The sequence below is a fragment of the Dichotomopilus funicola genome (assembly GCF_033296635.1).
Source record: "Dichotomopilus funicola strain CBS 141.50 unplaced genomic scaffold C8A04scaffold_19, whole genome shotgun sequence".
Taxonomy (NCBI): Eukaryota; Fungi; Ascomycota; class Sordariomycetes; order Sordariales; family Chaetomiaceae; genus Dichotomopilus; species Dichotomopilus funicola.
In genome coordinates this window covers 239872-254078 of record NW_026944040.1, presented here as the reverse complement: position 1 = coordinate 254078, position 14207 = coordinate 239872, and the positions used below count along the sequence as shown (strand labels likewise).

General features: G+C 55.2%; 2 protein-coding genes across 2 annotated transcripts; one reads left to right on the top strand and one right to left on the bottom strand.

The window, feature by feature from the left end:
* Window positions 1-2229: 2229 nt before the first annotated feature.
* C8A04DRAFT_10960 (uncharacterized protein) lies at window positions 2230-3426 on the top strand (the record flags this gene model as incomplete). Its single annotated transcript, XM_062776776.1, has 2 exons — window positions 2230-2578; window positions 2642-3426. 2 exons carry the CDS (start codon window positions 2230-2232, stop codon window positions 3424-3426), a joined length of 1134 nt encoding a protein of 377 aa, XP_062638386.1.
* A 3837-nt stretch (window positions 3427-7263) lies between these two features.
* On the bottom strand, window positions 7264-9524 carry C8A04DRAFT_11038 (peptidase C65 Otubain-domain-containing protein; the record flags this gene model as incomplete). Its single annotated transcript, XM_062776812.1, is given in 5 exon segments — window positions 7264-8486; window positions 8593-8656; window positions 8721-8807; window positions 8921-8991; window positions 9005-9524. The coding sequence occupies 5 exon segments, from the start codon at window positions 9522-9524 to the stop codon at window positions 7264-7266; spliced, it is 1965 nt and encodes a 654-aa protein (XP_062638385.1).
* Window positions 9525-14207: the final 4683 nt, after the last annotated feature.

Sequence of the window (14207 nt, the reverse complement as noted above, 5' to 3'; positions counted from 1 at the left end):
AAAAATCTCACAATCTGGCGGTTACTGTTGTCTCGAATCATACAGGCGGCGTTCTAACTCTAAGCTTGTCACGATGCTTGCCCCATCGGTATCCTTCTCCGATAGTTCGAGCACCAACTCTGTTGTATCACACAACCATCATCTCACTCTACCTGAAGGGGCCTTCACGCAGGTCGGAGTCTGGCCCGAGAGAAGAAATCGGGTCGTTGTCCACCGTTCAAGAAACCGTTCAACATTCGGCCAAGGGTGTGTTGACACCCCTTCTGCTCTCTCAACGCAGCAGCGAGCAGCAATAACCCAAACCACTCGCATCGCTCTCCTTGAAAGGCAGGTGTCTCGTTCCCGCTGCTGCAGCGTACATAGTAAGATGCCCAAGCCAATCCATAGGGACGGGAGTAAGCTGACGGGACACCCCGCCGCGGCCCGTTTGGGTCTTGTTCTTCTTCAACCTCCTACTCCCTCACGACAATGGCCCGTGGCTTCACCCCGCATCCCATTCGGTCCCGTTTAGCGAACCGGCTTGACTCCTGCCGACCGGCCCAATCTCGTCATCGGTAATCGGCTAGACCCTGAACCGGGACGAAACCCAACAATCGCGGGGAAATGGTTAGTTACTACTATGTTGTTAGTTAGTGAGGTCCTGCTGTTTCCCCAAAACTTATTTTTGGCTGGGGGTGATATTGTGGTTTCTTTTTTGATCCTTCTTCGTCTTCGGACATCCTTCTCCGGGTCAGACGGCATAATAATTCATGGCCTCTGGTGTTCCGCGGGACCCGAGATCAAGAGCAACAGGCCGTCCTCTCCCCAACGTTGTTTGTCAGTTGTCACGGACCCCCTCTCTCCATCGCACTTGTGAGACGAAGGATTCGCTTCGCGTGGGAAACGCATGGCAACGACTAGTACACTAAGTCTGGGGAAGGAGGTTTTTGGCGAGAAGTGCCCCGCGCAGTGCAACCTCATGGCCCCTCAGTTTCTTCATCGCCAAAGCTCTTAGTGGAGAATTTCCTCAACTGCGTCAAACGCCTTGTAACATGATAGGTGCGGGAAATGAAGCCTGGGGTTGGCTTCCCCAGCGCAATGCCAAGCCCCGCCTACCCTTTCGAGTCTTCGACCTTTCCTGAGAGCCTCCGACATGCATGCCTTTTTCGTTTGATGCGGCCTCTGCCGCTGTGGGGCCCATGATCCTTTTCCCGCTTCCTGCGTTCCGTCTGGGCAAATCTGAACTTCTCGGTTGTTGTCCGGGATCTCGAATCATTTTTTTCTGAAAACCTTCCCTCAATCTCTCGTGAGCTTCAGGAGGTTGGGTTTGTGGGTTTTCTGACAGAGGAAATTCTCAGCTCTCTCTTTTGGACTCCACTGTGCGCAACAAAGCATGGAGGGGGTGGGAAGGAGAAAGAGCGATGGGGGAGTCGATGTGGGAATGGGCACGGACGATGGCTCCGCCCGTCAGTTTGCAACGGAAAGCGGGACGGACGGGCGGGTCAGACATACCCAGGATCAGGGCAGGAAAAGAAATATGACTGTCGCGTTATGAGAAGCTAATCAACGTCCTTTCCAAGGACGACAGGAGTGTCCACTAACAAACGACGACGACGACGGACCAGCGACCGCAGCCCACAGGTCGGCAGAAGCCGAATTTCCACACTCCCGTCCTGTTGACTGTGCGCACGATTGGATAATTGGATTTAGCGCATCCAAGCTTTCCAAACCCGGAATCCGGGTTCTTCGACTGCGTTTACTAAGACACTCGGCTGCGTGGCGCCATCCCCCGGGGCGGGGAAAAAACAAGGCGAGACGAAAGGTGAGAAACAAAACCTGGAAGAAGGGGGAGAAAATTGAGAGAAGAAAAAAAAAGAGAAACCAAGTGGGACTCGGTGTGAAAGGGATAAGATCCATTGGACCACCAAATCACTTGCGATGTGATGGAGGACTGATGTGCGCATCTCCGGCAGTCATTATCCAACCCCAACCCAGGAGAAGCTCCCAGACTGATGAAGACAGAACCAGGAACGCCAATCCTAAACCCGCTTGGACCCCTCTCTCAATCCAGACCTCGACCGACAGCCGACCGATTTCCGGGTTCCAGGCACGTCAACACACCCCAGACACCCCTTTTGATCACCGACGCCTGGCTTTGCCCCTGTCTGGACCCCCCGATCAACCCCTCCACAACACGCGGCCTCCCGCGTCGCTACCAGTCCAAGGCCCCAAGAGGGTCAACGGCCGGCCATGGCCCCGCTCCGCCTTCAGCACCTGCATCTGCCCAGCATCCACCCGCACTATGTCCCCTATAGTCTCGCCAACCGCGTGCAGGAACTACTCCGCCGACAGCATCTTGACTTCAAGGATTCCTTGTCGTCTTCAAGTTCCGCTTCCAATGCTTCGCCCCCACCATCACCACCACCACCAACCCTCATCTCCTTCACGCCGGCCCCCATCTTCACGCTTGGTCGGCGCCAAACCGCCCCCTTGACCCCTGCCGAAGCCGCACGTTTGACTGCGCCGCTGCTGATCTCACCTTTGTCATCGCCGTCTCCATCACCATCAACTCCATCGGCTCCCTCAGCTCAGCTCACCAGTCCCCGAAGAGGAAACGAAAACCAGACCATCCACCCGCAAGATCATCACCATCAACAACAAGATGACGCCAGCACTAGCAGCAACAGCACCGGAGCCATCTCCACCACCCCGCGCCTCCTCCACTCTCCTCGCGGCGGGTTAACGACCTACCACGGCCCAGGGCAGGTCGTCCTTTGGCCAATCCTCGACTTGCACCCGCTCCACGGTGCCTATCGCACCTTTAGCGTCAAGTGTTACGCTCGCCTGCTGGAAGAGACCACGATCGGGACACTCGGCAAGGGGTTCGGCATTGAGGCCTTTACCACGGAGGACCCGGGTGTGTGGGTACGGCGACTACAGCAGCAGCAGCAGCATCAGCGAGATAGAGAGGAGCGAGACAGAGAAGATGGCCTGGCGAAGATTGCAGCACTCGGTGTGCACCTACGTCGACATATCACAGCACTAGGCACCGCACTGAACGTGGACATGCCTGGGCCAGAGGACGTGAACGAACGGACCAACCCGTGGGCGCGCTTCGTCGCGTGTGGTTTGACCGGTCGCGGCGTCACATCTATCGTTGATGAACTGGCAGCACGTGGGGGGCAGAGTGTGGATCGGTTGCTGCGGCTTCGGCAGGGGGCGGGAGGACACCAGGGGCAGAGCACAAGAGAGGCGGAAGTTGCCGGTGTTTGGGCCGGTGAGTTAGCTCGGCACATCGGGCTTGAGGAGGGAGATGAGGGGGTGGAGGTCGCCGGCAAAGGGGAAGTGATACGGTTGATGGAAGGGTTGTTGGCGGATGCAGTCGGAGAGCATGATGAGCTGCAGGAGGAGAGAAGCTATCTGGAGCGGATCAAGGAGGCGCATTAGTGTGAGATGACAGATGCGAGATGCCGTTCATCACGAAAACGAGATCAAAGTGTCGTTACTACAAACAGCCATGGTCTAGGGTATGAACAAACTCGCCGTGGACATATCCAACTAATAACTCGCTAGCCGAGATCAAGCAAACAATAATTAGATCGTACCCGACGGTCTGGTCCCCCATCATCCATGTGGCCCGAGCTCTGACCCCTTTCACCCCTTCACCGAAAACACGACCAGGGGGGCGGGTCAAAGGAGCCGGGGTACGGCACCCACTCAAATTCCATTCACCTCGCTTCAAGCTTTTAGTTTCAGGGGGATGGAAAAGCACGGACTGCATGGCCCTGACAAGTGAGCCAAGCCACACAACTGAGATGATTCCTCGTCCTTTCCTAGTGTAGATCGAAAGTGTGTCGCTCCCGCGGAGAAGAAGGAACGAACGACACATCACAGCAAAGCCAAGCAAACAGACATCCCGCTAACGTTGGCCAAAGCAACCCTTCCCCAGATGCGCGACTGGTAGGTGGCTTGTGGGGTTCCGTTTCCCGCCATGACGATACGCGAAACTGCCAAACGTTATCCAATAGGCGGGCGAGCATTACGGACGAGCAGGGGGGATAGCAACAGGGAAAAATGGGTGCAGAAATAAAATAAAAATAAATATTCAAGGTTTTCGAGGTCGCCGAGACGGAAAAGTCCGTCCGATGTCGCCCCCGCTGGGGGGTTATGTTACGGTCCTGTGTTAGTAACGCGGTAACTACTTGTGGTTATTTAGCCACCAGTTCTTGAGGTTCCGTGGAGATGTGTTCTTCACCGGCTGACTTCTTCCGCAGGCGGTCACTGACCGGTTGAACAGAGACCCCTTGAATTTTACGAGCTAGCGTTGACAGTGGAGAGAAGGTTAGGGGGTTTGTTTGGGTACCTACCTAATGATTATACGAAAGTATCACGAAAGACGGCATTATTGGACTGAGTGCCAGAGTGGAAACGGTGGACGTAGTCAAGTTCTGGGCCCGGATCGAATCCTCCAAGGTGAGGCCCAGTTGGTTGGGTTTGTTCGTTCGGCCGATTAATTACCACCGCGGGCTGGTTGGTTGGTTAGGCTGGTTCACGAGCCACTCCCCCGGAAGACAGAGGCGAGAAGGGAGACGAGCCCCGAGACAACACACCCTCTTTCCTTCATTCAACACTATTCATTCAAGTTTTGGGATTTGTTGGTTGAGCTAGTGCAGGAGTGATTCCCGCACTATTTTCATTAATGTTACCCCCTCGTTGTACACGAGAACGTTGGCCGGATCGAATAGGACGCAGTTCCATGAGCCACGCACACCCCCATGTTTCAGCCTCGTTGCGTGGCTTTTCAATATCCGAATCACACTCTTCACGATGCACATCCTCCTTTAACGTTTCTTGACGACAACGGTTGGTGCTGCTGTGGCTGCGAGTGCTGCAAGTCTGAGACCCGTTCCTTCTAAGACGAGGCTGCCTGCCGGGGATCCTGTATCGAGTCATATGCAGACGAACTTGTGGCTTCTAGGCTGTCTTAGGCGGAGATAAAGGCGGAGGAGAAACAGATAGCGTAGTTCAAGAGAGACAAACGAAGAAGTGGAACAAAAACAAAATGTCCTGAAAAGCGGGATCAACACTCGCGATGGTCTTCGGACAGGTTGTTGGTTGTGTTGCGGTTGGGTGGCTTTCTGTTCGGTTCGCCCCCGAATCTGCCGGCAGGCAAGGGGGTCATATCAAGGAGCCACTAAGTTAGCATAACGTTGATCACTCAGGACGGTAACGTTAGCTTCCAGTGGAGGTGGACGCGGTGGCGATTCCAACCTGCCGGCACGCTGTTGTTGCTTCCCGGCGACGCTGTCTTGGACGCTGTTGCATGCTGCATGTCTCACATGTTGCCATCGTTTGCTGAACATGTGGAAAAAGAAAGAAACAAGGAAAACGGCAGAAATGGGGAAGCTGGAACGTCCCGTCTGCGTGAGAAGAACAGTGCTCAAGCAGGGGTGACTGTGTTCTTACCATTCACTCTCTCAGGTATTCATGTGTTTACCTAATTATTTGATGGCTCATCCATGAGGACTACCACCGAGGCGGGACTTTTACTGCAGCAAAGGCAAACCCTAATCAAGAAAAGAAATGCGGCAACACCAAGTTAACGGTTGGGCCAAAATTTGCCGGTGTGGTAGCACAGAAAAAAAAAAGGCCAAGGCTCAGATAATGAAAAAAAAAAACATCAAAGTAACATTCGCCTTTCAGGTCCATCAACAACAAATTCAAGATACCCACTTCCTTCCCCTGCCTGCATGCCTGCATGCAGCACCCTCGCTCCAACCTCTCACCGTCCACGGCTCTTTCCCGCGGGGGTTGGTCCGGGTGAACGTTGACCATCCATTCGATGCATGTAAAATTGATTTACATAGGACAAAATACCCCTTCGGAAAGAACCCCCCATTGCCGACCCACATTCCACTCGCACCGGCCCGGCCTCGGCCCAGCCAGGTCGGCCGGCTCTTAAATCAAGCAGGAGCTCTCTGCTTTGCACTGTGGCTAGGTAACGTTAGTCGATCATAACCTCAGATCGTCCCTCCGCCGTTCTTAGCGGGATTTTCCGCTTCCGTGTTGACCCCGTCATGTGAAATCACCAGTCAACACCCACCTACCATACACAACAATACGGAGGGTGAGAAATAGCAAGAAATAAATAAAGAAGAGAAAAAGTACCGACCGAACCCAACTCAAAATCACCCGACTATCGGGCTACATGTAACTGTAACCAGCCAACGGATAGACCAGAACAAGATGGGGGGTCGGGATGTCATGTCCCTACATCCGTTATGCACAAGAGTGGATGAAGAGCGCTGAGGGCTTGGGGGGTTGGCTCAACGTTTGGCTCCCATGGCTCCCTCCTTTCCATCCTGTGGTTGTGTGGTAAGTGTTGTGGGTCGGCCATGCAGCGGCGGATACTCGCGCCCACGCACGCTGCAGGGACGCAACGGAAATCAGGGCAGGGCAGGGCAGATGCGTTACAGAGCCATCTTACAGGATGGGTGGGCGATAGGACACATGGGGGTATGTACTAGGTATGCGTGTTCGAGTTTGAAGGGGGTTCTTGGGGGAGCGAAGGAAGAGTGGTTTATTCCCGTGTTGTTTTTTTCCCCGTTCTGTTTCCCCCTGTTTTACTTGCCCAGTTCGGGACGTAAAGATAGTGAGTGAAAAAGATAAGGAAAACTAAAAGTGAGAAATGACCCTAAAACACCGTGCATAGTGAACAGCAGAGCAAGTAAAAAAATGATAGTGGCCCGGCCTGGTTCCGGGGATTCTTATCAAACATGGTCATAAAAAAGCAGCAATTTAGCAAGGAAGTCAAGAGAGAAGAAATAGAAACCCAACTCCCTCCACGCAAAGGTAAACAACGAAATAAGAGTAAGAGTGAGAGGGATGACAATGGGTAAATCGTTCGTTCGTTTCGTTCCCTAAATAACACCCGATAGGATAAGACAGGATAGGATGGAGGAAATATCTCCATAAGGTGAACTTGGGAGGGAGACACAGAATCGGAAATATCTTCGCCTTCTTCTTTCTCCCTTTCCTAACCCCGGTACTCCTCTTCATAGCCCCATCAAATTAAATCCTCCTGACTGCACGCCGGATAACGCCTTTGCCTTGCCCCATCTGTCCCCTTTCCTCTTGCCATACTCGCCCTTTCCCCTCGAGCGGCTTTTCCTTTTCACGCCCGTGTAGAATCCCGGTTGGCACAGCCAGCCCTCTTCAAGACCACTGACACTAAGGAAAGCCCCCATCACGTAACCCAGTCTCCTAGTCATCTTTTCCCCAGGATTATACACTCCCCCTCTTCCTCGTGCTCGCTCGTGGCGGCGCATCATGATGGTCGTCGGACTCGGGCTTATACTCTTCCGGCTGGAAGTTCGGGTTGTTGTAGTGCGCCACGTTGAAGTGGCTGTTCTTGAACGTCGTCGTTTGCAGCGTCTGTTCCCGCCATGTGTTGTTCTCGACATATTCGGGCAGCTGGCAGTACTCGCTGAACCGCAAGGGGTGGGTCTGTGGTGGGGCGGATACAGCTAGGGACATGGTGTTGGCGGCCACGGCTGCTGCTGAGGAGGCGGGCATCGGCATTGGGATCGGCATTGGAGCTGTTGGGGGTTGCTGGTGGTGTTGTTGATGTTGATGTTGTTGTTGTTGTAAGGGGTCGGCGTAGGGTGGTGGGGCCGTGGCCCAGGGTGATACTGGGCTGGGGCTGTATGCGCTAAGAGGGGAGGGGGTAGTGTCAAGAATGGGAGGTGCGGCTGCGAGGCTGCCCGGAGTTGGGGTGCCGAAGCCCGGGATCATGGCGAGGGTTTCCATGTTGACGGGGCCGCCAAAATTGTGCATGGCGGCCATGGGCGAGTTTTCGATCTCGTACCGGTGTGAGAAGCTGGCGACGCGGTGGACCTGCAGATCGACTGGCTCGGGAATATAGAGGATGTCGTAATGGTCTGGGCGGAAGAGGAGGTGGATGATGGGGCCGAGCTCGGACGGGTGGCGGCCGTTGGCCTCCTCAGGGAATCGGTAGGTGTTGACCTCAGACCCAGGGCTCCTGTCGAGGTATGCCACCTCGAGAACGAAGCCGGCATCTCTGAGAAGCACATTGACGAGCAGGGTTAAGCCGAGATGGTCGAGCTCGACGTTGTGATGCTCCAGCACCTCTTTGCAATACCCTTCGACACCGGTGTTGGTGGTGACGAAGGCGGCGTATTGGTCCTGGTTCCCCTTGAGGTACGAGCTGGCTAGCATGCGGAGATGATAAAGGATGCAGCTCGAGACGTCGGGTGTGTTGAATACCTCCTCAAGCGCCGACATGGCTTGATCTGGGTGATTGGCCAGGTCGGCCAGCTTCTGCAAGAGCGAGAAGGTCTCATCAACAAAGTCCTGGAGCAAGTAGGACGGGAAACCGCCAACGTTCTCGAGGACGGGGGTGAGGCTCTCCAGACGCTGGCGCTCCGCATCGATGCGGGCCTTGCTGCGGGTTTTGATCAAGGCCTCGAAGTAGCCGAAGCCAATCGCTGTCACGGATCGTCAGCGGGCTGTCTAGCACGGCAATAGCAACGAAACCATTGAACGGTGATAGGTTGTTGGTGGTTGGTGTTGTTGTTGTTGGACTTTACTTACCCCGCCAACCACAGCTACCGTCCCCTTGGACGGGCCGGTAATCTGAATATGTTTGCGGCAAGACCTAAGAGCAAAAAGAGGTCAGCGGGCGTAAACACACGGTAAACAGGAGAGAGCCAGCTACGCACCATGGTCTTTTGCACGTAGATAGGGTCGGCCTTTGCATATTCCTCGACGATGGCCGTGCTGGGCGTCTTTTTGCCGATGAGGGGTCCCTATGTCGAGTGAGTGAAATGTGAGCGGGGTCTTCAGAACGTGAGATGAGAATGAATGGAAACAAGGCAAGAAATTGTGAACCGGAGTGACGGTAGGGTAATGAAGGAGTAACTGAATGAAAATGGAATGCATCCAATGCACACGCCGACGATTGATGGATGTGACGACGCGTTTCTAGGTTATCTTCCATTGGCACGTACCTCGAAATGTTGTTGGTATTCCCGCGCCGCGGCTTCCTGCGCGGCGATGTCCTCGCTGTTCGGCTCCATCTTGAGCAGTATTGGTAGCGAGGCACGGTGATGTTGTTGGTGTGGGTGTTGGTGGATGCGGGAAGACGAAGCGGCCACGGAGGACGGGACAGTGCGAGCGACGTTTCTCGTTCGGTGTTGTTGTGGTGGGTGTTGGTGATGTTGTTGCTGTTGCTGGTGGTGGAAAGTGTGGCTGTGGGCGGGCGCAGGCGCTGTGGAGGACCCGCTGGTGGGTGGTGCGGGGCCGATTCCTGCGCTATTGGTATTGCTGAACAGCGGAGTCCCGTACAACAGGGCACTCGTTGCAGCGGCGTTGCTGCTGCTGCTACCCCCGGCCCCAATCGACGAGCCGCCTCGGCCGTCGCTTAGACGTAATGGCGTCTCGTCGAATGTGTACTCGGGCAGCGTGTGCGGCATTGCATACCCGGTCGACACTTGAAGGTACGCCGTCGGCTCGGGTTGGTACATTCTGAATTATGGGATTACTGTGTCGTCGTCGTGGTCCTCGTCGTTATCGTCGTCGTTCTTCCTTGGTCTCTGCTTTCCTGTTTCCTCTCTAACGTTCCAGAACCAAATTCAAAAAGGCGCTGAGCTTCAGCAGACCGAGTTGTGGTGGAAAGCGCATGTGTGCACAAGCTGGGGTATCGTCTTGACTCTGGGTTGACTCCTTTCTGCATGAACATACAACACCAGGAGGAGCAGCAGCCAGGTCGACCTAGAGTACTAATAGCGGACTCCGTCCGAGTGAAGGCTAGAGAAAACGGGGTTGCTTGGGGGTTTTAATCCGTTGAGTTGGTCCTGGACTGACTCTGGGTTGGTTCCAGGGGGGGTTGGATCTGGAGTGGGGGCAGTGGGAGCGTAGTAACGGGTATTCTGTGTGATCAGGCGATTCAGGGTACCCCAATTGCGTCGGTTGTCATGTACCGTGCCGAAGTTTGTATGTCCCTAGCCGGTTGGAGGACCGCAGCGAGGAGGAGCAGCCGGTGATGCCGGGATGGGCGAGATAGGTCGATACGCTCGGTAATGCGAAGACCCTGATGTTGAAAGGGACGATAGAAAAAGAACCAAAAAACAACAAATGGGTATCAGTTGGGGACTAGGCCGAGATATGAGATTCGCGGGACAAAAACAGTCTGTCGATGTCTTGGTAACCGAACTGGGCCGAGTAGGTGCCGACCAAACGCGTAGGTTGGACGTGAGCTTCCCTACGTCAGGCGAGCGTCGCAGACAGAACAAAAATATAAACCGGAAGACGCGGACGGGAAGAACGGGAAGACCAAGGCAAACAGCCGGGCAGGAGACGGTAATAATAATAAAGAGGAGCGAGAGGGAGAGGGGTTGAGCAAGCCCAGGGTTGGTTTGGGGAAGGGAACAATATAATTATGTCTGCCGTGCGAGCCACGGGCACCCACCCAGCAGTCAGCCAGTGACAGCGACTTGTGAGCAATGAGCATGGCCGGCCAGGCCAGTCCAAACGACCGACCTAGGCCAGACGACCTCGGCCCCGACAATCTGCTTCTCCAACTTGTCACTTTCGTTTTTCGAGTGGGGACACTTTGCAATGCTCGCTCGCATCGATGCATTGCCGCTGCTCCCATGCTACTCCTGGTCCTGCTCCTGCCGCTGTTGCTCCTACACTAGGGTCAAGGCACCGCCCAACAAAGTTGCTGCTGGCTGCTATTCTGCACAGTACACTACCGAAGAGCCTGGGACCTGGCTTCTCTGCTACGTCCCCCCCCTTCCCATGTTGCCGTTCTGTGTGTCGTTGCGGTGGCTGCCAACCCCTGTTTACGATGCCACGAGGTCCTTCTCCTCTCCAGCCGCCTTCGGGGTTCTGTCTATAGTACTACTCTAACCAGTTAGTTCGTTTGTTCATGCTCCACGCGATTCCTGCGTCGACCCAGTTGATGGCGGCACTTTCTGTACCCCCTGTCAAGTCCTTCGCCGAACAGCGGGCGACTGAGGGGAGACATGATGCCAAAAAAAAAGAAGTCCAAGAAACAAAAATCTACGAGGATCCCGACTGGCGTGTGTTGCTCCCTCACTTTCTTTCCACCCCCTGTCCCCTGGCACTGCGGTTCCAGACGCACTGGCCCGCTGACCCACTCGAGCAGTGACCCCCGGGTTGCCAATCGTTAACGTTTAACGAGCCCAATGGGCGTCCCTTTGGCCCTGCCCGTTGACGATGAAAAAGACCGGCAATGCTGTGAGACAGGGGCTTGATGGTCTGAGCTCCAAGTTTCTCGTTCATTCTCGCGTCTCTGGTCATGTTCTCCCTCGTCGACAACCATCATGTCTTTCATGCTCAAGCACGCCGAGGATGAAGAGGGGGCGGTGCGTCGTCGACTCGTCATCGCTTGTCATCCGGAGTGATGGCTCCTCCATGCGTCCGTCCCCTGTCGTGGTCGTCGTGATTTCCTCCGCTATCATCCTGTGAGCCCTGCCACGCCGTGCCGTTTTGTCTGGTCCGTCACTTGTTGTGGTGGGATCCATGACAAGAAACCCGGCTTTTCGCTGCTCGATTCTTGTCCCTTGATCCTTGACATGGTGTCCTGGCTGGGTGGGCGGCTGAGAAGAAAACGAGAAAAGTGAGCAGCCACCACGGAGTGTGAACAATGGCAGTCGCTCTCACAGATCAAACGACGCCCAGCCTGCCAGGACACACACCCCTGGACCTGGACCTGGACTCTCCACCCCCGGCTGAACAGGGGGCGGCCGGGCTTCGGACGGAGAGACCCACTGACCGTTTCCAGGAACCCTCCGTTGGCGACTTGGCACGCTTGGCACTTGGCGGCCCACATCCCGCACCCCCTGCCCTGGCTTGCCTGGGCAGGCCAGGCAGGCCAGCAGGGGGTTGGTCCCGCCCGCCTGCCGAGCTCTCCGCGTCCCGTCAGCAACTTGCACAAAACAAAAAGCGCGGTACAAGTCTCGACATCCTCGCAAGTACATACAAATCGACAATATCCCACCCCTCCTCTGCATCCACGGGTAAGCTGTTTACTTGCATGCACCCAGCCTTCCCCTTCAAACGAAGCCTCCTCTGCCCGGGATTGGCCTCAACGTGACACACAAAACTCCTTCCCGCTTTCTTGTGTTCCCCAAAACGCATTGAGGAAACAGCGCGATGTGAGAGGGGAGCAAGGAAAATGTGCCAAATGGGAGGTTGCGCTAGCGTTCTCTGCCGGGTCCACAACCAGGTCTCCATTTTCTGGGGAGGCCAACAGGGGGTTTCTGGCGTGCTGCACCTGGCGATGAGGTGTGAGTTCATCAACGAGACGAAAAACAGCCACGCCCTGCCGTTCCTCGTTGATCCAGCGCCAGACTGCAGCAGGTAGACCGCCCCTGCACCCCACGAGAGGGAACTTGCCGAGCGGACCAGCATCATCGGACTTGCTGGTAGTGGACGATGTCAGTGGCATTTGGAAGGAAGCCTTCGTGTAAGCCGGTCTAATTTGGCTCGAGATGGATGTCCACTACTACCGGGGCCGACCTCTTCGGCGGTCGTCATTTTGTACCAAATGGGTGCCAATATTTCTAGTTGAAGATAATTTGTTGCCATGCGTTAAAGGCAGCCTTGTGTTGAGGCGTCGGTGACGATGGACGGATGACCAGAGGTCGAGCTGCGTGACATTTACGACTAGACTCTCCGGTCTTTGGCGGGGCCTCCGGACCTCGACCGTCCGAGAAATCGTCTAAACCCACCACGGCCACTAACAAGCGCTCAGTGTTGTACTCCTAACCTGGGTTTACCTGAGCTGGGCCACCTCGGCCGCTGTGTTGCTGTTTCCGCCGGCCGGCCATCGGGGTTTACCTCTGTGATCTGTAGCAACGGCTTCAATCAAGAATCCTCCAGCTTGGGTAGCATCATGTCCTCATATCGTGAAGTCTTCGCTAGGGAGAACCTAAAGTTGGTCAACGTTCCCGTGAACAACTGAGCAGCATCGCCCACGCCCGGCTCACTCGGGATAGTTCGCCCTATCTCGTCATCTTCCCCTCAAGCCCAACGCGACCAAGTATGAGCCGAGACTTACTTGTCGGGGTCTCGACTACACTAGGCGCTATGATCTCCCACCCGGCGACCCCAGATTCCTGTCCATCAGTCAGACTTGAACAGGGTGGACACAGTCTGATGCGCAATCACACGCTGGTGTTCACTCGGCAGGCTGTGCCTCAAGCTCTATCATGCCATCGTCCGGGCACCGTCGATCCGTTCCGTGTGCAAGAGGAGCTCAAATTTTCGAAGACACGCAACCATACCAAACCGGGACGTATCCATCGGAGGTGGAATGGCTAAAGAGCGGGCGGGTGGATGGCTATTGGGAAAGCACGGGAACGTCGCTACGCCAAGACGGAATTCCAACGCCCATGATTGCTTTGGACGAAGCGAGCTCGGGCGCTCAGCTTGCATCGTCCATGTCTGCTGTTGTTCGTAGTTAGAGCTCATGCTTATGTTCCTCAGCCACTTGCTTTCGGGTGATTCGGCTGGAAACTCAAGACACTCACAACGGGTTCGCATCGTGAGACCGCGAGATCCGAGAACGACAGCGCGAAGGATGCACTCCCTTGGCGATACACGTACCGCCACTAGGCTGATTGGTCTGTCTGGGTCCTGGGGGCCGTCCCGAGCTCATGGGTCGCTCCTGTGGGGTTCAATTTTGCGAAAGGCCGCCTGCATTCTCCATGACCTGCTCTGCGCAACTCTGGTTGGTCCTACTTTTGGGTCAAATTTGGTGCTCTGCGAGGTCTCTCGGCTGTGCCCGTTGTTTCCCATGTCAAAATTAGCTTCTGCACTAACCAGGCTGTGTGGCTGTTTCCAGTCAGATGGACGGGAACCTGAGAAAATCATCTTTGATGCCACGGCGAACAACGGTCTCTGTGACCTGCGACGTCTGATTGCTCGTCTCAGGGCTCGTCCTACCGCGGGCACTGTCGTGTACTTGTCATCTGATGGAGAGCGCAGAACCTTGACCTAGCTTCGATCCCCATGCTCTTCACTCAGTCCAACTTTCCGAAGAGGTTTGTTGCTGTGTGTTCTTGTCTAACTATTTGTCAGTATGGATGCCACACCGGCCGATATGGGTAATTCATTATGCTTCACGACTGGGGGACGGCTCGTTTGGTCGTATGGGGAACTAGCATCACCAATGATTA